This window comes from Dendrobates tinctorius, unplaced genomic scaffold (genome assembly GCF_039654945.1).
Source record: "Dendrobates tinctorius isolate UK_male_01 unplaced genomic scaffold, ASM3965494v1 ptg000114l, whole genome shotgun sequence".
NCBI classification, from domain to species: Eukaryota; Metazoa; Chordata; class Amphibia; order Anura; family Dendrobatidae; genus Dendrobates; species Dendrobates tinctorius.
This window is the reverse complement of record NW_027361782.1, coordinates 21,705,384-21,731,250: the sequence shown is the minus strand read 5'-3', so window position 1 is coordinate 21,731,250 and position 25,867 is coordinate 21,705,384. Positions and strand designations below refer to the sequence as shown.

At 42.5% G+C, this 25,867-nt stretch overlaps 1 protein-coding gene across 1 annotated transcript in view; it reads left to right on the top strand.

Moving 5' to 3' along the window:
• Positions 1 to 25,867, top strand: part of KLHL4 (kelch like family member 4) — a 330,006-nt gene that overhangs the window by 223,738 nt on the left and 80,401 nt on the right. Inside the window, exons 2-3 of the mRNA XM_073589878.1 lie at positions 4,845 to 5,018; positions 10,572 to 10,708. Coding sequence (XP_073445979.1) covers positions 4,845 to 5,018; positions 10,572 to 10,708 — 311 coding nt within the window. The remainder of the gene's footprint in view (positions 1 to 4,844; positions 5,019 to 10,571; positions 10,709 to 25,867) is intronic.

Below are 25,867 nucleotides of genomic sequence, written 5' to 3'. Positions count from 1 at the left end.
CTGCCCCTATGTACAAGAATATAACTACTATAATACTACTCCTATGTACAAGAATATAACCACTATAATACTGCCCCTATGTACAAGAATATAACTACTATAATACTACCCCTATGTACAAGAATATAACCACTATAATACTGCTCCTATGTACAAGAATATAACTACTATAACACTGCCCCTATGTACAAGAATATAGCTACTATAATACTGATCCCTATGTACAAGAATATAACTACTATAATACTGCCCCCATGTACAAGAATATAACTGCAATAATACTGCCCCCTATGTACAAGAATAACTACTATAATACTGCTCCTATGTACAAGAATATAACTACTATAATACTGCCCCTATGTACAAGAATATAACTACTATAATACTGCCCTCTATGTACAAGAATATAACTACTATAATACTGTTCAATATGTACAAGAATATAACTACTATAATACTGTTCAATATGTACAAGAATATAACTACTATAATACTGCCCCCATGTCATCCTCTATGTACCCTTTTGCCTGCATATTGTGGTAATTTTGCAGAGTTTTCTGGCTTTTATATGAGCTATTTGAATTTTCGGTGCATCATATGGATATTATGGATGGTGTCTTGTTCAGTTTAAGGTTGTAGACAACTTGCCCACATAACTTTCCTGATTAAGAAATGAATTGAGTTCCTGACTCAGGAGATATTATTTTTATACTGCACATAAAATTGATTTGGTTCATAAATATTACGATTATTACCATTACTATTACTTCAGATAATATGGCTCCGCTGTGTTCAGTTTATGATACGGAGCATTTATCGCACATATTGTATGAAGCCATTCATGTAGCAGAGGAACCAGAAGACGATATTGAAAACCTTTCCGACCTGTTTAGGAAAAATAACTTACTACAGGGCATGATGTGGAAGGAGGGCGGCAGGCAATTATGTGTGTATATGAATTACAGATCAAGTGCAAATGTCTGTACTATAGAGGCGGCGGCGGCGTAGGAGCCCGTGCCGAGAGACATTATGTAAATGTGCGACTATTTTACATTTCTTCAACATAAATTCTCCATACGAGGAGCGGCTTAGCTGACATTTGATAGTATACGGCAGAAAATGAATCCGGGGGAAATCGTATTTGATTGGATTTATTTTTCGCGCACAGTGAGTGGCTTAACAGTGTGAATATGAAATGGGCCTAAAATGCTCCTGTCCTGATCAGGCGTCTGATAGGCTGAGTCTTTTATTCTCTTTGGAACAGATGACATTGAGACTGATGACAAAGTTGTTGCCGTTGGCATCTTTAATTCCCAAAAGCATTTTCTACTTGTTATTGGAAACAGTCAGCAAGTTTGTGGACAAAGGCAACCCTCACAGCACTGCTGAGTGCCTATAAGACAGGGAGAATAGAAACTTCTTTCCATCAGGCATTGTACAGTCATCAGATAGGAAGATAACACTATGCAAACATGCTGAGCAGATGCCGATCAAGCAGGGGATGCTAAGGGGATGTCACAGCATCAGTTTTTGGAACTGCAGCTATTACAATGCAGTGTACAAGATGTAACCTGTTCACAAGGTATCTTTGTAGAATAATAAAAAAAAAGCCATCAGCCAGGAGCAGGGCAGGAGAAAGGCTTGTGCTTGTTTGGTGAGAAGCTATGAAACAGTTTGAGCAGAACTAGGTCAGGATGGATTTTCAGCCTAGGCTTAGATAAAAATAAATGTTCCCTTTCATTGACAGCAAGCAGAGATATTGAGACTGATGAGGAACGAAAACACTAAAGAGGAGTAAGAAAAAAAATTGTTCCCAAATTTGGTAAAAGTTCAGTTCGTACAAAACTTGGGGGACTTTTTACAACTTTTTCTTCAGTCGTTTTCCATGGAGAGCGGAGGCAGCACAAAAAATATTGCTATAATTTATCACTGCAGTGGGATTTTACTCATGTGTGGGACATTTCTTCATTTCTATGACCAAGTTCCAACACCTTTCATTATATATTGATCAGTATATATTGGTATCAGTCTGGACGCTGGCCCTTTAAACTGGACCCGGAGATTTATGCGACTGCTTCCACACTTTGCATACATTGTTAATGAGCTGAATTTGCTGAATTTGCAGTTTTCCCTCCTTTGATGTAAATTCTGCAGGTTTACATATTACATTAGTGTAAAGAGCTTGTTCTATGGCCAGGGGCCCAGAATGCGACCTCCAGCTTTACTACATCAATGCACAAGCAAACACTAAAATAAATATTTATCGATGCCACACAATCCTACTGCAGCAAAAAAGGAACGCGGACGGCTTAAAGGCACGGTGGAGACATAATTAGTGTACTGACAAATGTGCTCAGTGCTCGTTACACGGAATGAGATGGCCTCAAGGTTCGGCATTAGGAGGAGGGCGGCCATTGAAGGTCTCTCTCCGGTGCAGATATTGCTCCTGTGTGAGGGATCAGCAGCGAGCGCCTCGCGGGGCAGCACTCCTCTTATTTAACGCTGTGATCCACTCTGTCCCTCGGCGTCTCAGGCAGATGAATAATGGATTGATCGGCCAAATAGATTTTAGGCTTCCAATATCCAAAGCATAAACTTTCATTTCAGATGCGATTACGTGGTGCCTGTGGCTCGTCATTTCTTAGATACTCTTCCGATCAAACTAGAAGCAAATCGAACTTCGCCATTGTCGTGAATTATCACTTCTGTGAACTGCGGACAGAAAATCTCTGTAGTTAGAGCCGAATGTCATGGAGGGTGCCGGCTCTCATTGAAAAGACCCAACTATATATGGAGAATTTCTAAGGCATTGGAATCATTTTTTGCAAAGTAGCTCATACCACCTGAAAGCAAAATACATTGTAATGAGCAGAGACCTCGGAGGGCCTCACACCATTATGGAAGGTGGCACATCTATAGGGCGCAGGCAGATGGCCATAGAAATCAGACCAAGATCAGCATGCAGTGCACGGACTGGTTGGCGGCTATCTTGAGCCAGGCGTGAGAGCTGCGGACAGAACTGCGTTCTGATTTATATGGCCCCTTGACTGCCCCCTTAGGAGTTAGTGCAGATTATAGAGATTTATTACTTGTATTTCAAATCCATAAATCACCGCTGTCGGTCCAGAATATATTCTCCTAAGGTTCTGTTCACACATTGCAGCTCTTGGGCTGTGTTTTTTTGGCCAATTTTTCCAGAGTTTTGCAGTTTTACTACAATTTTGGATCTCTCCAGCAAAGAATGCACTGAGGTTGTGAACATAGTTGACCATTTTGAGCGCTTCTTAAAGGGGTTATCCGGGACTTGGCTTATTTTTCAGTATGGGGCTAAAAACTTACTGGGAGGTACTTGCTAACTATCTGACTGTTCTATCCTGCACAGAGACATCATGGATCGCTCCTGCCTGCGATTCTGCTTCTTCAGTTGACCATACATTAGTAGAGCAGCTTTTTTCTTCCTCTTCCACTCTGCGCAGTGGACTGGGCATCATGGAAAACGTCATGCTGAATGACAGCCATCCCCGCAGTTAGGAGGCAGGGAGCTGGCTGTCAATCAGCAAGACATCGGCAAAGATGACCCATCAATAGAGAAGAAGCTGATCTGTCAACGTGATGTCAGCGGAAGCCGCAGAATTGCCGGCTGGAGCTGTCTGTGCCTGCTCTGAGCTGGCAGAGATTGGTGCTGGATAGAACAGGCAGGTAGTTAGTGACTGCCTATTGGTAAGATCTTAGCCCCATTGTGAAAAATTTGTAAACTGTAACAGCGGGTAAGTGGCGGTCAGACCAGGGAACCAGTGTAGATGGCTATGGGTTATTCCCAAACTCATTGTTGGATAATTTTATGAATCAAATCAATTTTGTAATTTATTGCTTATTAAAATGTGTGTCCATTTTTGACATAATAATACTTGTTTACAGCTCGTTGCCTAGGAGACCGACCACTGCTGCTGTGTAGCTTGTAAGAACTGCGCTGCCGGGGATTATGGTGTAACAGCGCGCTACGGCAATCCTGGTCAGCTTCAGTGCTCAATAGAAAAGTGCCTGTAAGTCCTGTGTCAGTTCTGCTGTCCATCAGCGGTGGTCAGTTTCCAAAGCAACGGGCTCTAAACAAAACAAAAGTGTTAATATCGCAAGAAAGGCTGAAACATTTCATAAGCCGTAAATTGCAAAATTGTTCTTATTTATAAGCACAGTCTGACAATATCAGTTTATTAAGATGGGAATCAATTTTTAGAGGCAAATTTGCAAAATGTAATTATGGTGTGACAATAATTGGCAACAACAAGATAACGTGAGGAAGTCACTGGTTCATCATCAGCCAATCAAGGAATGACCACATTCCTGTGACATCTTATTCTATTTCTCAATCTCTGATGTCTTTACTCCGAGGCCACATGCACACATTGAGTATTTGGTGAGTTTTTTACCCCAGTATTTGTAAGCCAAAACCAGGAGTGGCTGATAAATACAGAAGGGGTGCAAATGTTTCTATTATGCTTTTCCTCTGACCGTTCCACTCCTGGTTTTGGCTCACAAATACTGGGGTAAAAAACTCACCAAATACTGGATGTGTGCATGTGGCCTAAGTTTTGAAAAAGGACATTTGTGTTGGCACAAGTTTACCCTCCCGGGACCATTTCTTCTGCACACACTATATACATATATTTCTGAATCTGGAAAATTCAACTAGAAAGATAAAACTTCCCAAGAGACCGGATAACTTTGTAATTAGCACTTTTGAACTGAACTCAATGAAGATAATGAATGTGAAGTGGATGAATCTGCAGCTGTCCCGCAGGCTGGACGCACGACTCATTAACGTCTTCTGGGTTTGGACTTTACAGGCTTCCAGTGACGAGTGGTTCCCCCAATAGAATGAACGCCGCTGGTTCTGATGAATACTTTCACAGCTTGAACCATGCAGAACAGACTTTCCGTAAGATGGAGAGCTATCTCCAGCAGAAGCAGCTCTGCGACGTCCTCCTGATTGCAGGAAACTACAAGATCCCAGCACACAGGTAAGATACCCATGTGCAACATATTCAGTATACAGCCGTAGTATTAGGGGACGAGGATGATGAGGGTGCAATCACCTTGGCTCTGGTGCCAGAGGGGGCCTAGAGGTTTTGCTACCATACCAAAAAGTAAAATGGCGCATGGCTGGTGGCTGCCATGTTATAGGTGTTGCATTGGGGTAAGACGCTTCTACTGTAATTATGCAGTTGCAGGACAGACAAATGGATTCTACAATGTCCCTGTGTCCGTTTTAAGCCATAAGTAGTGTTGAGCATTCCGATACCGCAAGTATCGGGTATCGGCCGATACTTGCTGTATCGGAATTCCGATACCGACTTCCGATATTTTTTCAATATCGGAATTCGGCATCGGAATCGGAAGTTCAGTTGATTGACAGCCTGACGTCATCATGATGCGCGGTGTGTGCGCATCATGATGCGCCGTCATTTCGGGCCTTCCGGGGGTCTCTGCCGGCCTGCCGGGGGGCTGTGCCGGCCTGCCGGGGGGCTGTGTGGACTGCCCGGGGTCTGTACCGGCCTGCCGGGGGGCTGTGCCGGCCTGCCGGTGGTCTGTGCACCCTGTGGGGGTCTGTACCGGCCTGCCGGGGGGCTGTGCCGGCCTGCCGGTGGTCTGTGCACCCTGTGGGGGTCTGTACCGGCCTGCCGGGGGGCTGTGCCGGCCTGCCGGTGGTCTGTGCACCCTGTGGGGGTCTGTACCGGCCTGCCGGGGGGCTGTGCCGGCCTGCCGGGGGGCTGTGCTGATGTCCGGGGGTCTGTGCAAGCATCGTCCGATGGGACTACAAGTCCCATCTAGCGATGCCTGCTACCATGACAGTGATTGACACATTAGCCAATGATGGGACAGTAGTAGTCCCATCATCCGGCTAATGTGTTAAATGTTAAAAAAAAAAAAATACTACATACATACTACATGCTACATACATACTACATATATACTACATACATACTACATACATGCTACATACATGCTACATACATGCTGCATGCTACATACATACTACATACATACTACATACATACTACATGCATGCTACATGCATGCTACATACATACTACATGCATGCTACATACATACTACATGCATGCTACATACATACTACATGCTACATACATACCACATACATACATACTACATACATACTACATACTACATATATACTACATGCATGCTACATACATACTACATGCTACATACATACCACATACATGCTACATACATACTACATGCATACTACATACATACTACATACATACTACATGCATACTACATGCATACTACATACATACTACATGCATGCTACATACATACTACATGCATGCTACATACATACTACATGCATGCTACATACATACTACATGCTACATACATACTACATACATACTACATACTACATATATACTACATGCATGCTACATACATACTACATGCTACATACATACTACATGCTACATACATACCACATACATGCTACATACATACTACATACATACTACATACATACTACATGCATACTACATGCATGCTACATACATACTACATGCTACATACATACCACATACATACTACATACATACTACATACATACTACATGCTACATACATACTACATATATACTACATGCATGCTACATACATACTACATATATACTACATGCATGCTACATACATACTGCATGCTACATACATACTACATGCTACATACATACCACATATATACTACATACATACAATACATTCATACAATACATACATAGACATACAGTACATATAACATAGAGTAACATACTTACCAATACTTGTCACATTGTTCCCCGAAGCCATTGTCTTTTCCGGAATAAATATTAACATAACAAACCACAAAAATACTCACCCACGATCCGAAGCAGTCCACGAGTGTGTCCCACGACGATCTTGGGTAGAGAACTGCAGCATCAGATGATGCTGCCGTTCTCTACGGGCTGCAGGAATCCAATGACGGAAGGTAGGTATCCTTCCGCACTATATTCCTCCGCCACTTAAAAAAAAAAAAGTCCCTAGTCTCACTTTATGCCATTGCTGTGTGGGAATTTCCCACACAGCAATGGCATAAAGTGAGACTAGGGACTTTTTTTTTTTTTAAGTGGCGGAGGAATACAGTGCAGAAGGATACCTACCTTCCGTCATTGGATTCCTGCAGCCCGTAGAGAACGGCAGCATCAGCTGATGCTGCAGTTCTCTACCCAAGATCGTCGTGGGACACACTCGTGGACTGCTTCGGATCGTGGGTGAGTATTTTTGTGGTTTGTTATGTTAATATTTATTCCGGAAAAGACAATGGCTTCGGGGAACAATGTGACAAGTATTGGTAAGTATGTTACTCTATGTTATATGTACTGAATGTCTATGTATGTATTGTATGAATGTATTGTATGTATGTAGTATATATGTGGTATGTATGTAGCATGTAGTATGTATGTAGTATGTATGTAGCATGCATGTAGCATGCAGTATGTATGTAGCATGCATGTAGTATATATGTAGTATGTATGTAGCATGCATGTAGTATATATGTATGAATGTATGTAGCATGTAGTATGTATGTAGTATGTATGTGGTATGTATGTAGCATGTAGTATGTATGTAGCATGCATGTAGTATGTATGTAGCATGTATGTAGTATATATGTAGTATGTATGTAGCATGTAGTATGTATGTAGCATGCATGTAGTATATATGTAGTATATATGTAGCATGTAGCATGTATGTAGTATGTATGTGGTATGTATGTAGCATGTAGTATGTATGTAGCATGCATGTAGTATATATGTAGTATGTATGTAGCATGTAGTATGTATGTAGTATGTATGTAGTATATATGTAGTATGTATGTAGCATGTAGTATGTATGTAGCATGCATGTAGTATATATGTAGTATATATGTAGCATGTAGCATGTATGTAGTATGTATGTGGTATGTATGTAGCATGCATGTAGTATATACGTAGTATGTATGTAGCATGTAGTATGTATGTAGCATGCATGTAGTATATATGTAGTATGTATGTAGCATGTAGTATGTATGTAGCATGCATGTAGTATATATGTAGTATGTATGTAGCATGTAGTATGTATGTAGCATGCATGTAGTATATATGTAGTATGTAGAATGTAGTATGTATGTAGCATGCATGTAGTATATATGTAGTATGTAGCATGTAGTATGTATGTAGCATGCATGTAGCATGTACTATGTATGTAGCATGCATGTAGTATATATGTGTTATGTATGTAGCATGTAGCATGCATGTAGTATGTATGTAGTATGTATGTAGTATATATGTGGTATGTATGTAGCATGTAGTATGTATGTAGCATGTAGTATGTATGTAGCATGCAGTATGTATGTAGCATGCATGTAGTATATATGTAGTATGTATGTAGTATATATGTAGTATGTATGTTGCATGTAGTATTTATGTAGTATGAATGTAGCATGTATGTAGTATGCATGTTGTATGTATGTAGCATGTAATTTTTTTTTTTTTTTTTTTTACATTCAACACATTAGCCGGATGATAGGACTATTACTGTCCCATCATTGGCTAATGTGTCAATCACTGTCATGGTAGCAGGCATCGCCCGATGGGACTTGTAGTCCCATCGGACGATGCCTGCACAGACCCCCGAAGCCTGCACAGACCACCGGCAGGCCGGCACAGCCCCCCAGCAGGCCGGCACAGCCCCCCGGAGCCTGCACAGCCCCCCGGCAGGCCGGCACAGCCCCCCGGCAAGCCGGCACAGACCACCGGAGCCTGCACAGACCCCCTGGCAGGCCGGCACAGCCCCCCGAAAGGCCCGTACAGACCCCAGAGAGGCTGTACAAGGGCAGGAAAGGGTTTTTCTTATTCCGATACCGGAAGTCCCATAGACTTGAATGGGACTTCCGGTATCGGAATCGGCGATACCGATACTTTTTTTAAAGATCGGCCGATACCATCCGATACGATACTTTGAAGTATCGGACGGTATCGCTCAACTCTAGCCATAAGTGATTTTTACAGAAGTCACATAAGCAATCAGTTCACTAAAGCCATGATCAAAAGTTTTACAACTTGTATTTGGTCGATCCATATAAATTCTGTCCAAATTGTAATTGAGAAAAGAGGAAGGAAAGAGTTAAAAAAAACCTTTTTGTACTCACTGTTCAGTCCCTGTTCAGCCACTTCTGATGCATTTCTGATACTCTGGTCTGATATTCTTCCACCATTACATTCGTATTCTGGCACTGATGACAATCTGAGCCCCATGATGTCTATGGGGTACTTCACACCAAGCGAGATCGTTAGCGAGATCACTGAAAAGTCACAGATTTTGTGACGCAACAGCGACCTCTCCAGCGATCTCATTAAGTGTGACACATAGCGGCGACCGGGCCCCCATTGCGATCTCGCTGATCGTGCTCGAATGTCCTGGGCCATTTTTTCATCGTTGGTGTCCCGCTGGCCAACATGCGTCGCTGTGTTTGACACCGACGAGCGACATCATGGACGCAGGCGGGAGTCGTCAGAATAGCTGCTGTGTGACAAGGTCCCAACGACGTCCGAGGTTGTTATACGGATCGCCGGATCGTTGCTGAGTCGCTGAGTAGATCTGCCTGTTTGACAGCTTACTAGCGACCATGTAGCGACGTACCAGCGATCCTAACCAGGTCGTATCGTTGTCGGGATCGCTGGAGCATCGCTTAGTGTAACGGTAATCTATCACTTTGTCACTTGCTGGGGAGCCATGCATGTCACAACCGGCAAAATGGAGCAACGGTGAAAGACTGGGGTAGAGATGGTGGCAGAATAGGTAACAAAGAGGTCAGTAAATTGAATTTTATTTTTTTTACATTAACCCTTCCCTGGACCTAAATAGAATCCAGTACAATAGTGGCTGTCTGGATTCATGCAAATCAAATCTTGAAAAATTCAGATTCTGGCAAATCAAATTTTTCAGGAAAATTTTAAGATAATGAATGTGTTGTGAATCAATCAGCTTTCCTCCAGTGGTTCTGATTACCGCCAGGTGGCAACACTTTATGTAAGTGCAATACCATCTAATGGCCCCAGTGTGATTTAGACTGAAATTATTTATTAGATACATTTATGAAAAAATATTTATACTTATGCTTAAACATTGAATATTGAAAGACATTGTCGATTGATCAGGGGCAGTGGCCGTGGAGGAGTCGGCGCTCTGTATAGCACTCATCACTTTAAAGCAGAATGATCACACTCATCATTCTCACGATCAGTGGGGTCACAGTAGCCTCTGGCCACCACAATTTCACATGGTAAAAAATGAAATCTCTGGACAACTCCTTCTAATAATGAAGTGATTGACTTCTCTATCGCCCGGAAATTATTTCCCAGGAGCAACTGTGCGACTATTCAAAGCTTGAGCTTCATGGCCTCCAACTCATAGGGGCCCATGTATGTAATTAGCATGTCCCAAATATTAACCCATTCCGTCAGTCACATACACTCGCCAACCCTTGTGAATTTCTGCCTGTAGGTTGGTCCTCAGCGCGGTTTCGGACTATTTTGCTGCAATGTTCACCAATGATGTCCGAGAAGCTAAAGAAGAAGAGATAAAAATGGAAGGAGTGGACCCCGATGCCCTTAAATCTCTTGTAAATTATGCTTATACAGGTACCGATCGCTGGATGCCATGTTGTAGACTTGCAGTATGTGCCGTATGTTTTGTGCTTTTAAAAATTGTAATAGAAAACTTATAGTTTGCATAAATGTATAGTAAAAGTAAATGCAAGAAATTGTACAATATATCTTGGCAGACAAATATTCTTCTTTCTCCGTCTATTAGTCCCTTCTCCTCCCTCCTGCCTTTTGAACTCATCATTCACTCCTAGAAATCACTAATCCTGCTCATGGGCTGCCAACTCACTGAGAGATCAAATGACAACTGGCTATTAGAGTGTATCGAGGATGGGGGGAGAAAAGAAGTAGGCAGACAGTACTACCACTTTTATTAAGTGTTTTATCTCACCATAGAGCTGGATTCACAGCTACACTGCAGTAAGCCATGAACATCTTAGTCCCCAGATACTTAAATGGATCAGCTAAAGCCCCACACTACTTGCAGATTGCTCAACTCAGCAGACAGGAATAAACTTGTCGATACCCATTTTACAACATTCGGAGACAGCTCCCACGCTCTTAAACACATTACTTGGATCAACCAGGGAGACATTGTCCCTTGACACATGTGAATTGTTCACTCAAGAAGCACAGATTTAGTTTGGAAATTAAATACAAATAATGGACCTGTTCTCTACATCGGACATTATATCAGGTTTCCTACTTTCAAAATGTGCTTTGAGTGCATTGTGAGAAAACAGTAATGTAAATGGTTGTTGTTATAATGTCCTTCATGCTGCTGCTTTCAAATAAATGTTTTTTCTCACTTACTGTAGTGACAGATTCCCTATTACACTGCTCAATACTGCAGTGCAGAATGTCTCACATTTTGCTGTTTCTCTCTTGTAAGTGTTTCATATCACCCTAGAGCTGGATTCACAGTTAGGCTGCTCAGTACTGTTGTATAATATCCTTCTTGCTGCTGCTTCTGAACATATGTTAAATAAAGAGAGAAGAACAGGAATCACTCATCTATGTATGTGCTGTATATAGGATACATTATAGCAGGAAATTTCAATCCACCAGCTCAGAGAAAACTGAAAATTACAGATAAAGGCTGCAAAAGAAAAGCTGGTGCAAAATGCAGGATACAAGTCATATAATGACCAGAAATGGTGTTATTAATCTTGTGCAAACACAGGACAGATTATTCTGAAAAGTCCTGTGAAAAATCAGGCAGAGAAAAAAAAATACATAAGATTCACAGACATTTCCCCTTTAATGCTACTGCAAAAAGAGCCTAAATATGTCAAGTAATATAACAAGAATGGAGGCATGTGAGATACTAGGGAGGCGGGAGATACAAGAGAGATGGGTGATACAAGAAAGAGACAGACAGATGGAGAGACAGAAAGAGACAGAGATGAAGATATGGAGAGGAGAGAGAAGGAGAGACAGAAAGGGAAAGAAGGAGAGATGGAGAAAACGAGGGAAGGAGAGACAGAGAGAGAGAGAAGGAGAGAGGGAGATGAGGTGAAGGAGAGAGGGAGAGAGATAGAGGGAGAGAAGGAGAGACAGAGAGATATGGAGAGGAGAGGAGGAGTGAGGGAGAGAGAGAGAGAGAGAGAGAGATGGAGAGACAAAGAGACAGAGAGACGTAGAGATGGAGAGGAGAGAAGGAGAAGAGAGGAGAGAGGGTGAGATGTAGAGAAAGAGAGAGGGAGAAACAAAGAGAAGAGACGGAGAGAGGAAAAGACAGAGAGAAAGAAAGAGAGAGGGTGAGACAGATAGAGGGAGAGACGGAGAGAGGGAGAGGAAGGGAGTGAGATTGTTGGAATATGTTTGGTGCAACAACTCCATTCCTGTCTGAGTGTTTAGTTGCTAGATTTGAATGCTGTTTATAAAGTTAGAACAAAACAAAAAAACTCCAGAGGCTCACACAGGGAGAGGATGTGACTGTATTTCCTGTTTCTGAGTTTGAGAGAAGCAGCCTGCTGTAGATACTGCACAGATAGACACAGAAATGATTTATTCCTGATCTATTAAGCCTATCATATATTGTTCCTGTTTGTTCCTGAATAAAGATGCTCTGTTGTCACATGCTTGGAGAGTATTCTGAATAATCTGCCAACAGAGAGGGAGGGAGAGAGAGGGATAGAGGGAGGGAGAGAAAGAGGAAGGAATGGAGAGAGCCTCATGTGCTGATTTTGAGTCAAAAATCTCTCAGACTTCAAAGATTCCATTCAGGATCGTGCACAAGTATCTGTGGCGCCCCTGAAGCTCAGTCGCTACAGAGGTACTGCACCTCCTCCTGAGTTGTGGTGCCCCACCATCCAGGTAAGTTGGAGGCTCCTGACCACGCTCCAACACTCGCACCCCACACAAGAGAATAGTTCAGCAAAGCCACATTGCGGCTCCCTGCTTGGAGTGTAGCAGAGCACCTTTGGTGGTTCCCTGCTTGGAACACGAAACGTGCTGGGAGGCGGGTGGAGTTGAGAATATATATAAAAGAGTGGGAAAGTTTAGGATTACAGGTCAACTGGTCAGTCTGGGAGAGGAAGTCACTCAGAGAGGAGTGAGGAAATAAGATCCCTGAGAGAGGGATGGAGGAAGGAGGTGCTGCAGCAGACCTCAGTGACCTGGGTCTGCTGGCACGGGAAAGGAAAGAAGGAGAAAGACATTGAACTGAAACCTGATCTTCCATAAGAGAGAGATTAGTATGGAACGAAGGAGTAAAAGGGAACAGAGAGGACATGGGTTAGGAGAGAACCCTGCCTAGAAGTTCTAAGCGCAAGGCCGGGGCCCGGTCCCCGAGGTTGTATGGATGCTAATGGTCCTGCAGCAGACACCAGTGGAGTAGTGGGCTGTAAATGCACTACTCCCATCTAAGACTTGGGGGCACAACAGCAACTTGGATAGAGAGTCGGGACTCAGGAGTGAGGAGTCCCAGAAGCAGGCTATAGCTGTCTGCTGTACAAGTAGAGTTTTTGGGAACATCTGTCAGGAGGCACTCCAGTGTAACTCATTACTAGGAGTACTTCACACTTAAAGGCGCTATAAGAGGAGACGTTCAGAAAGGTACATGTTGGTGGAGCGTTGGAAGGGAGCATTTCATCTGACCTGGAGGTTGATTGAGCCTCTGACCCGGAGAACACAGTACGGAGGCAGGCACCGGTGTGTACTACAGACTGTGAGTAAAGCTTTGGAACTACAAGCCCTGGTGTCCTCCATTGATTCTTGCGTCAACACACTCAGCACTGCTACATCTGGGTACCAGCTTCTACACCACTGTGCCTCTCCTCTAACTCCACATATACACTGCCCTGGGGACTACAGCTTCACCATCTTGACTGCAACACACCACCAGCCCCAGAGGATCTGCATACAGCGTCGGCTAAACATCTCTCTTGTCGAACACCACAGGTGGCGTCACAAACTATTTCATTAACTACATTCCACCATTCAAACTCCCCCTATTAATTGGGCACCCAGGGCCACGGACCGGGTCACCGCTGCTGTGACACATCCCGCCGACACCGGCCCGGTACCGAGTACCCCACAGCCCTGGGAGGGCGACCCATATCCATGGGACCAAATCTTTGTGGATATATATCAGTAAAAAGGACATGACCAGATCATTCCTCCCTACTTAGAGATTAAATACATGCCTGCAGGAAAGCAAGAGGAACCTCAAAGCGTTAATCAAAAATCATAGAGACAATCACTCAGTTTATGCTAAAGAGAACATGAAAAAGAAACCTGCAAACAATGATGAAAGATACAGCTTCAGCACGAAGTATGACAGGAGTTTTATGTAACACCACAGATAACACAGTGATAACACTGAGTATAGACAATGTAGTAGATGACACCTGCAGTCCTATGTGACACCACAGATGACACAGTGATAACTCTGAGCACAGATTATGTAGTAGATGTCACCTGCAGTCCCATGTAACAGCACAGATAACACAGTGATAGCTCTCTGATTATAGACAATGTAGTAGATGTCACCTGCAGGCCTATGTAACACCACATATAACACAGTGATAACTCTGAGTACAGATAGTGTAGTAGTTGTCAGCTGCAGACCTATGTAACACCCCAGATAACACAGTGTTAACTGTATGAGTACAGATGAGGTAGTAATTGTTATGTGCTGTCCTATGTAACCCCCAAGATTACATAAATAGCAGATAATATCAGCCGTAGGATAAGTTTCATCTTATCGGCATCACTTTAGCCTTGTCCTCTTTTAACCTGTACAGTATTGCGGTTATAATAACTGCAGATCATCACCTTAATGTTTCACTGCTATCATTTTCTTTTCTACTTAAGTCTCTAATTCTCTTGGTAGATTCTGAAAGGCTTTTTGTATCTACAAATATAAGACTCGGCGCTTTCTTGCTCCGTTGAGACCCAACAGGACAACTTTCACCTTCTGGAGGCTTCACACATTTCCCCTCTTGTGATAAAGAGTTTTTCTTACACATAAAAATTGCTGCTTCTTGTTCCCGTCCCTGAGCAAAGGAAGATGGAGAAAACATGACAAGCAGAGGTCAAAGGAGGGACAACTGCAACAATGTTACTATTTATTGTGGAATCAAATACATCATTAAATATAATACATCTAGGAAGTAACCAGATAATGTGATACAGTATAGTAACTAGAACAGAAGCAGCAATCCTACAGTATATTAATGATAAAAAGAATATAATGTAATATTCTATAATTACATCACATTAATAGTCATATAAATGGTAAAAGAGCAGCAGCAATTTAGTGTAATTATCAAATACTGTAAAAGTGGGGAGTGCTGTATAGATTTATTTTTATTTATTTTGCGCATTTATATAGCACCATTATTTCCCCAATGCTTTACAGACATTATTGGTGTATGTTATCTGCTTCTTAGATATTCTGCAAATACTATTAACAAAATGTAAACTAGTATGACAACATTTATAGGATGGCAATACTCAGAAAAACACAAAATAAAATAATAGCAACAATCATATAATGCAAAAACAATCATCATAAAATAGCAATCAGTGCAATCCTCACGGCATGTAGTATAGTGTAAGAACAATAATAAAATAAAATTATTTAATGTTATAAAGTATCACAAGAATCATGATAACAATAGAGTGTAACACTGCATAAAAATGGAAACGCAGCCTCTTGTTTCCATTATTAAAAGTTATCATCTTCCACTGATCCCAAGTTTGTGGCATGCACGCCACCGCTCTATTCATTATCTATGAGACATCCAGAAAATGCTGCGCTGCTCTTCTCTGAGTCCAAGGAAAATGCTCAGTTCCCATGAGGCATATTAGAACATGGTTTTCAGGATAAGTATTAGCTCCCTACTAAGGACATCACTCTGTTCACACTCCTCTTAGCTATAGTCATGGAAAGATAATAAATGTCCTTTATGATAACATACTGTATATACTTGTGTATAAGCTGAGATTTTTAGCACATTTTTTAGTGCTGAAAATGCCCCCTCAGCTTATACATGAGTCATTGTGCAGAAACCAGTGGGGGAGGGGGAGCGGTGGCAGGAGCCAGTGGCTGGGACATCATACTCACCCTGCTGTGCCATTGCTGAATGTCCCTGCATCCTCTGTTTGTCCCACGGCTGGCAGCTTCTTCCTGAGTTGAGCGGTCACATGGTACCACTCATTAAGGTCATGAATATGGATGCAACTCCACTCCCATAGGCGTGGCGTTCATATTCATGACCTTAATGAGCGATACCACGTGACCCCTCAACACAGGAAGAAGCTGCCAGCCCTGGGACAACGGAGGATCCAGGGGATGTTCAGCGATTGCACAGGAGGGTGAGTATGATGGAGGAGAACAGGGGAAGCATGGAGGAGGACTGGGGAAGCACGGAGGAGAATGAGGGAGCATGGAGCAGGATGGTGGAGCACAGAGTAGGTTGGGGGGAGCACAGAGCAGGATGGGAAAGCACGGAGGAGCACAGAGCAGGACGAGGGGAGCACAGAGGATGATGTGGGAGCACAGAGGAGGACGGGGAGCACTGAGGAACACAGGGGAGAACAGAGGAGCACAGAGCAGGACGGGGGAGCATGGAGGACGATGGGGGAGCACTGAGGAAGATGGGGGAGCTGAGCCATACATAGAAGGATGGGATGGGGGAGCCTAGCCATGCATAATGGGAGGGGGGAGAGCCACACAGAGCAGGACAGGGATGAGGAGACAATGCATAACCGGCTTATACGCAAGTCAATAATCTTACCCAGTTTTTCCGTGGCAAAATTAGGGGCCTCGGCTTATACTCAGGTTGGCTTGTACTCGAGTATATATGGTACCTTTAAAAGCAATTAGTTAATGGTCTTCCATACTAACATCCATTTTTTTAAACATATCTGATTAATCTATATTATCTATATACTATATTTTTTTTTTCAATATTTGTTTATGAGGTCTTTACACAATAGCAATACAAGGAAGGCATTGGATATCTTAAGTAACATCGACACCTTTGCAATATGGTGCTGGAAAATTATGTTCTCAATACCATGGGTGGCAAGAAGAACAAACAAATCAATTATGGAACAAATCAAGACAGATATGTCACTGGAAGCGAGCATCATGGGGCAACGACTTTCCTACTGTTAAAAATCATACAAAGAGAGCAATCACTGAAGAAGGAAGAAAGAACAAGTCAAAGAGGAAGACCAGGAACCTGATGGCTTAATAAAAATCAAGATAGGGCAGCACAGTGACTCAGTGGTTAGCACTGCATGGTAGCTCAGTGGTAATATCTGCAAGGAGTTTGCATAGGTGTCCTCCATGTACTCAGGTTTCTTCCCACACACCAAGGACATACTGATAGGGAGTGTAGATTGTGATTCCCAGTGGGGACAGTGTTGATAATGTAGCACTGTGGAATTAATGGCGCTATGTAAGTGAGTAAAATAAATAAATAATGGCGGAGAAGACTGTTATGAACCTATCTATGCTTGCACAAGATCGCTCTTCCTACATAGCGTTAATTCATCAAGTCGCCATGGCTCAAGATCGAGCTGAAGACCGTACTTTAAATGAATAAAAAATATAGTTTACAAGGCATAACTGTTTTCTGTTAAAACCAACTCTTCATGTTAAAGCCCAATCCTCTATTATATAGTTTCATAATGTTTTCCATCCCATTCTTCAACTTACTTTGAAATAGGTGGGTGTTAAAAGCAGGGATTTTCACTGGTATTATTCGGTCACAGTGTGGTGGTAATGCAGTTGTGTGAAAGTGTTTGTCCCCTTCCTGATTTATTATTCTTTTGTGTTTGTCACACTTACATGTTTCTGTTCACCAAACAAATGTAAATATTAGACAAAGATAACACAAGTAATCACAAAAATGCAGTTTATAAATTAAAGTCTATTATAAAGGGAGAAAGAAATCCAAACCTACATGGCCCTGTGTGAAAAAGTGATTGGTTGGAACACCCTTAGCAGCAACAACTGCAATCAAGCATTAGTGATAACTGCCAATGAGTCTTTCACAATGCTCTGGAGGAATTTTGGCCACTCATCTTTGCAGAATTGTTGTAATTCTGGAGGGTTTCTGAGCATGAACTGCCTTTTTAAGGTCATGGAACTGCTACTTAATCAGTCAGGACTTTGGCTAGGTCACTCCAAAGTATTATTTTTGTTTTTCTTAACTCATTCAGAGGTGGACTTGCTAAAATGATTTCGATCATTATCCTGCTGTGTAACCCAAGTGCGCTTCAGCTTGAAGTCAGGAACAGATGGCTGGACATTCTCCTTCAAGATTTTTTGGTAGGCAACAGAATTCATGGTTCCATTTACCACAACAAGTCTTCCAGGTCCTCAAGCAGCAAAACTGTCCCAGACCATCACACTACCACCACTATATTTTACTGTTGGTATGATGTTCCTTTTCTGAAATGATGTGTTACTTATACGCCACATGTAATGTGACATACACCTTACAAAAAGACAAAAAGTTTAACTTTTGTCTCATCAGTCCACAGAGTATTCTCCCAAAAGTCTTGGGGATCATCAAGACATTTTTTGGCAGAACTGAGATGAGTCTTTATGTTCTTATTGCTCAGCAGTCGTTTTCATCTTGGAACTCTGCCATGCAAGCCATTTTCTGCCCAGTCTCTTTCTTATGGTGGAGTCATGAACACTGACCTTAACTGAGGGACATGAGTCGTACAGTTCTTTGGATGTTGTTGTGAGGTCTTTCGTGACCTCTTGGATGAATCGTTGCTCTCTCTAGCAGTAATTTTGGTCAGCTGGCCAGTACTGGGAAGGTTCATCACTATTGCCCGTTTTCGCCATTTGTGGATAATGGCCCTCACTGTGGTCCACTATAGTCCCAAAGCTTTAAAAAAGGCTTTATAAACTTTTCCAGACTGATAGGTCTCAATTACTTTGTTTCTGTCATGATCTGAAGTAATCTGACAGTTTTAAATCACTGGGTGAACTTTTTTTACTTTGGAAAGTTCCAAGGTGTCTTGACTGTCCCCGGTGGTGGTTTTGATATTGCACTTTAGGTTTTGTGCACTTAATCATGTATCAGGTGTTACACCCTATAAAGGTGTGCTAGAGGTGTGCAATCACTGCCTGTGATATTGTGAGATTGTTCACTTTGAGTTGGAGAGCCTGGATGAAGGATGGAGCTGGTGAGGAGTCCTGCGCAGCTTAGCCAGGGGGGATGTGTTTCAGCTATGGTGTCTGGACGAAGGGCTGGCATGGCGTGGTGGAGTCGCAGTGATGGTGTCAGCGGGAAGTGTCTGCATGGGCTGGTGGAGTTGCGACTATGGAGAGTGGCACTCACCATGTGGGACTTGGCAGCTGAGCTGGACTCAAGCATGCTCGACTTCGTGTCAGCAGCTGAACTCGTCCTTGGGACTCTGGTACTAAGCAGATGCAACTGGTGTTGGACTCTGCTCCAAGGCTGCACTAAGGCGAAGGATCCTGTTATGGTGATGGATCCAGGTGGAGGAGAAGATGCACTCAGGTGGAGGGCTCTGTTGCTAGGAGCGCACGCAACAGAGCAAAGCTAAGTGGTGTTTCCCCTGTATTGTCTCTTTCCTCATGTGTGTTATTAGTGCAGTGGTGGGATTAGTTTCCGCACCGACCTATTCCCTAGTGAGGGTTTAGGGTCAGGGCGAGCTAGGGCGTTGAGGCACGCTTGCGGCGCCCGGTGCGAAACCGGCATAGGGAACGTTAGGAGTGCAGGGACACTGGCTCAGGGGAGCTCAGGAGGTCTCCAATTCCCTTTTCCCTATTGCAGGGCCCACCATTGTTAAAGTTTCCCAGGTTCCCCCTTTATCATTTGATTATTGTATGTATAACGTGTAATACCTAAATTCGCCAGGTGGAGGCGGCGTATCCACCTGCACGTTTTTATTATTTAAATGCGCCCCACTGGAGGCGGTGTATCCAGGGTCACGTGTGTTATGGGTTCGCCTTGTGGCATCATCTGCGTCCTGACACACGTGATCATGACAGTTTCTCATTTGTTCAAGAATTTCTTTAGATTGAATCATAGAATCGTAGAGTTGGAAGGGACCTCCTGGGCCATCTGGTCCAACCCCCTGCTCAAAGCAGGATTCGCTAAATCATCCCAGTCAGATGTCTGTCCAGCCTCTGTTTGAAGACTTCCATTGAAGGAGAACTCACCACTTCTCGTGGCAGCCTGTTCCACTCATTGATCACTCTAACTGTCAAAAAGTTTTTTCTAATATCTAATCTGTGTCTCTTCCCATTCAGTTTCATCCCATTGCTTCTAGTCTTTCCTTGTGCAAATGAGAATAAAGTTGATCCTTCTACAATGTGACAGCCCTTTAGATATTTGTAGACAGCTATTAAGTCTCCTCTCAGTCTTCTCTTTTGCAAACTAAACATTCCCAAATCCTGCAACCTTTCCTCATAAGACAGGGTTTGCAGACCGGTCACCATTCTGGTCGCTCTTTTCTGAACTTGCTCCAGTTTGTTGATGTCTTTTTTAAAATGTGGTGCCCAAAACTGGACACAATATTCCAGATGAGGTCTGACCAAAGAGGAGTAGAGGGAAATAATGACTTCACGTGATCTAGACTGTATGCTTCTGTTAATACATCCTAGAATTGCATTTGCCTTTTTTGCTGCTGCATCACACTGTTGACTCATATTCAGTCTGTGATCTATTAGTATACCCAAGTCTTTTTCACATGTGCTGTCACTTAGCCCTATTCCTCCCATTCTATATATGCTTTTTTCATTTTTATTGCCCAGATGTAGTACTTTGCATTCCTCCCTGTTAAAAACCATTCTGTTAGTTGCTGCCCACTTCTCCAGTTTATTTAAATCTTTTTGAATCCTCTCTCTCTCTTCTCTAGTATTAGCTATCCCTCCTAGCTTTATGTCATCAGCAAATTTAATCAGTTTACCCTCAATTCCTTCATCTAAATCGTTGATAAAGATGTTGAACAATACAGGGCCCAGGACAGAGCCCTGTGGTACCCCACTTGAGACATTCTTCCAACTGGATGTGCAGCCATTTACGACCACTCTTTGGGTCCGATCACTAAGCCAGTTATGAATCCACCTAACAGTTGCCTTGTCCATTCCATACTTAGTCATTTTTTCAATAAGGATTGTATGAGAGACTTTGTCAAATGCTTTGCTGAAGTCAAGATATACTATATCTACAGCATTTCCTTGATCCACCCAATCAGTGATACCGTCATAGAAGGAAATTAAGTTAGTCTGACATGACTTATTAGTTAGAAACCCATGCTGACTCTGTTTAATCACTTCATTCTTATCCAGGTATTGACATACATGTTGTTTAATAATTTGTTCAAAGATCTTTCCTGGTATAGAAGTCAGACTCACCGGCCTATAGTTGCCTGGGTCCACCTTCTTCCCCTTTTTGAAGATAGGAACAACATTTGCTCTTCTCCAGTCTTCTGGCACTTCTCCTGTTCTCCAAGAATTTTCAAAGATTATGGAGAGGGGTTCAAAAATTTCTTCTGCTATCTCCTTCAGTACTCTGGGGTGTAATTCATCTGGACCTGGAGACTTGAATTCATTTAGGTTAGCTAAGTGTTTCCTCACTATCTTTCTGTTTATAGATATCCTGGATTCTTCTATTCCCTTAATAGGACAGTGAATAACAGTTGATGTTGCATTTCCTTTCTGAGAGAAAACAGATGCAAAATAGGAATTTAAAAGTTCAGCCTTCTCAACATCCTGTCTTACCATTTCATCATTTTCATCCTGTAAAAATCCTATAGCATCTTTGACTTTTCTTTTACTTTTGACATATCCCCAAAATCCTTTATTATTGCTTTTGACATCTCTTGCAAGCCTCAGTTCATTTTCAGCTTTAGCTAATCTGATTTGTGCCCTGCAGGTTCTGCAGACAGCATTATATTCTTCTTTAGATATGCCTCCCTCTTTCCATTTTATAAACATTTTTTTCTTCCTTTTTAGCATGTGCTTAAGTTCTGTGTTCATCCATCCTGGTTTCCTTAAATGCTTCCTATTCTTCCCTCTTTTCGGAATTGTTAACAACTGTGCTTTGAGAATTTCATTTTTCAAGATTTCCCATCCTTCCTGGACATTTTTGTCTTTAAGGATATCCAGCCATTGGATCCCTCCAATTCTCTTTCTGAATCCCTTAAAATCTGCCTTTCTGAAATCTAACCTTGACGTCTGAGTCTTCACAGGTCTTCCACCTCTAGTAATCCAAAATTCTAAAATAGCATGGTCGCTACCTCCTAGGGTCCCAGCCACTTTTACCTCCTCAACCATTTCCTCCCTGTTTATAAGGATTAGATCCAAGGTAGCAGTTCCCCTTGTCTTCTCCCTTATCTTTTGGAAGATAAAGTTGTCAGCAAGAGAGGATAAGAATTTCCTTGACCTGTTAGTTTTGCCTGAGAGAGATTCCCAACAAATGTCTGGATAGTTGAAATCTCCCATGACAACTATGTCATATTTTTTGGAGAACTTGGCCATCTGATGCATAAAGAGTTCATCTATATATTCGGCTTGCACAGGCGGCCTGTAGTAAATGCCTACAATGGTGTCCTTTCCATTGTTCTGTCCTTGTATTCTTACCCAAACAGTTTCCACAGAACTCCCAGTCTCTGAAGCTTCAATCTCTGTGCAGATATACGCGTTTCGAACATACAATGCGACACCTCCTCCTCGTTTATCAAGTCTGTTTCTTGCAAATAAGTTGTATCCTTCTAGCCTTGTATTCCAATCATGTGTATTGTCCCACCAAGTTTCAGTGATTCCAATTACATCATATTTCTGTTCCTGTGTTAGTAGTTCCAATTCTCCTTGTTTGTTGCCCATGCTTTGTGCATTAGTATAGAAACATTTTAGTTTGTGATTGGTTTCTCTTTCTCCAATATTTTTATTAATTAGATTCTTTTGTCTTTGTTCTTCCTTTCCACTTCTAATAGCAGAGTTCTCAATAGCATTTGTCAGGTGTATGGCTTTTTCTGGTCTTTTGCTTCCCTTCCCATGTTGTTCTAGTTTAAAGCTCTCCTTACAAGTGTAGCAAGGCGACTTCCAAATACATGCTTTCCAGTCTTCGTAAGGTGCACCCCATCTCTAGCAAGTAGTCCATCGTATAAGTAGTTCACTCCGTGATCCAGAAATCCAAATCGTTGCTGACGGCACCATCGACGTAGCCAGTTGTTCACCTGCAGAATCTTATTCCACCTCCTTGTTCCATGGCCATCCACTGGGAGGATGGAAGAGAAGACCACCTGCGCTCCCAGTTCTTTCACTTTCTTGCCTAAGTCTTCAAAGTCTCTGCAGATGGTTTCCAGGTCGTTTCTTGCGGTGTCATTTGTCCCCACATGTAGTAGCAGGAATGGGTAGTCATCTGTAGGTCTGAAGAGTCCTGATATCCTGTCAGACACATCTTTAATTTTTGCACCTGGAAGACAGCACATTTCTCTTGTAGTTATATCCGGTCTGCAGATAGCGGCCTCTGTTCCTCTCAACAGGGAATCCCCCATGACCACCACTCTCCGTTTCTTCTTCACAACATTTTTCTTTCTCCATCCAGGAGGACTCTGAAGGCGTACAAGGTTGCTGTTTGTTGGCAAAGTCTTATCCTGATGTATTTCTTCATCGTTTTCCTGCGTGAGAGCCTGGTACTGGTTTCTGAGCAGTATGGGTGCTGACTGCCTCCTGATCCTCCTGCTTCTCTGGGTCACATGTCTCCATTCCTCTGTTTCTTCAGGTGTACTTTGAATTTCTTCTCTTTCTGTAACATGAAGAGATAATTCTGCTCTGTCCAAGAACTCTTCACCTTCCTTAATGATCTTCAACGTAGCTAACCTCTCTTCGAGATTTTGCAACTTTTCCTCCAACAGGGACACAAGCTTGCATTTGTGGCATGTGAAGTTTGGCTTTTCCACTGGTAAATCTGTGAACATGTAGCAAGAAATGCAGCTCACCAAATGGCTCCTGGCCTCTTCCATCTTGAGATTTCTTAAAAACGATGAAAGATGAGCCAAATTTCCGATTTCCTCTTTTCAGCTGCAACCGCCAAAACCCAGTGATCGTTGAGCTCGCGGAGACTCTTCACTTATCCCAGAAGGCACTGGGAATATGCAAATGATCTCCTCAAGACTCTTCCCCTGGTTTTCCGATTTCCTCTTTTCAGCTGCAACCGCCAAAACCCAGTGATCGTTGAGCTCGCGGAGACTCTTCACTTATCCCAGAAGGCACTGGGAATATGCAAATGATCTCCTCAAGACTCTTCCCCTGATTGTGGCATGATGTCTAGCTTTTGAAAATATTTTAGTCTGCTTCACTTAGTCCGTTCTATTTAAGTGATTTCTTGATTGATAACAGATTTGGCAGTAGTTAGGCCTAGGTGTTGATAAGAAATTTAAACTCAACTTCCCAAAGGAGTGGTAAACCACAGTTAATTTATATTTTAAGGGGGCAATAACTTTTTCACACAAGGCCCTCTAGGTTTGGATTTCCATTTCCCAGCCATGGTGTGATGCTATTTGTTCCTTGTAGGTGGTATTATTTGGTTACTATGTGATGGCAATTTGTGGTCTGGCCATATTGTGATGGTTTTTGTCAATTGTATATGGTATTATTCAGTCACTGTGGTGGTAATATGTCATCTGGTCATGGTGTGATGTTATTTGTCCCTTGTATGTGGTATTATTCGTTCACTATGCGATCGGGATATGTGGTCCGACTATGGTGTGATGGTATTTGTCCCTGGTATGTGGTATTATTCGGTCACCATGTGGTGTAATATTTGGTCCTGCTATGATATGATGGTATTTGTCCCTTGCATGTGGTATTACTCGGTCACTATGTGGTGGTAATATGTAGTCTGGTCATGGTGTAATGACGTGTCCCTTGTGTGTGGTATTATTCGGTCACTGTGTGGTGGTAATATGTGGTCCAGACATGGTGTGATGGTATTTGTCTCTTGTATGTGGTATTATTCAGTCATTATGTCATGAGTAGTGTTGGGTTCCAGCCAAAAGAGTCTACTTTGTTGTGGTGGCGGCTTAAATAATATTTTGGCCAGAACAAAAGCTGACGGCTATGTATGTGATCTAGTGTTTGATGGGAACTGTTAATATGTGGTTGGTGAGGACATGATGCAGAAGTGGCGTTTTTGCAAGAATGGACAGTGGGACTGTGGAAGGTTCAAGGGGTGGAGGAGGAGCTGGGGTGAAGCCTGGGTGGAGTCTCAAAGAGGCCCGAAAATTTTGCCAGTATGGGGTTTGAAATTCCTGGTTGCAGCCCTGAATATTATTAAGTGCATCCACAAGTAATCCACAAAGAGCAACAAGAATGAAAATGTCAGCTGCCTGGATGAAACATCTACAAGAAAGAACTCATGTGTGGTTCAGATACAGCTCTGATGGCTCTTGTAAGAGACACAAGGGGCTGACACTATCAAATAGCAGCATAATCACAGGAAAGTCCAGCACCTGATTTCCATATAAATCCAGTTATAAAATGCGCACAAGACGAGTTCAAACACTGACACATTTACCAAGGTGAGAGCCCTTAATCTGCGGATATAATGGAAGGAGCCTGATTATTCGTATTATACGTCGCTGAATGCGGCCAGATGTGGAGGCTGAGGGTAAGCTGCATTCATCTGTCTGTCAGCAGCTGCTACTCTCTTTTATCGAGATTGCATCTGTGAATTAGCATGC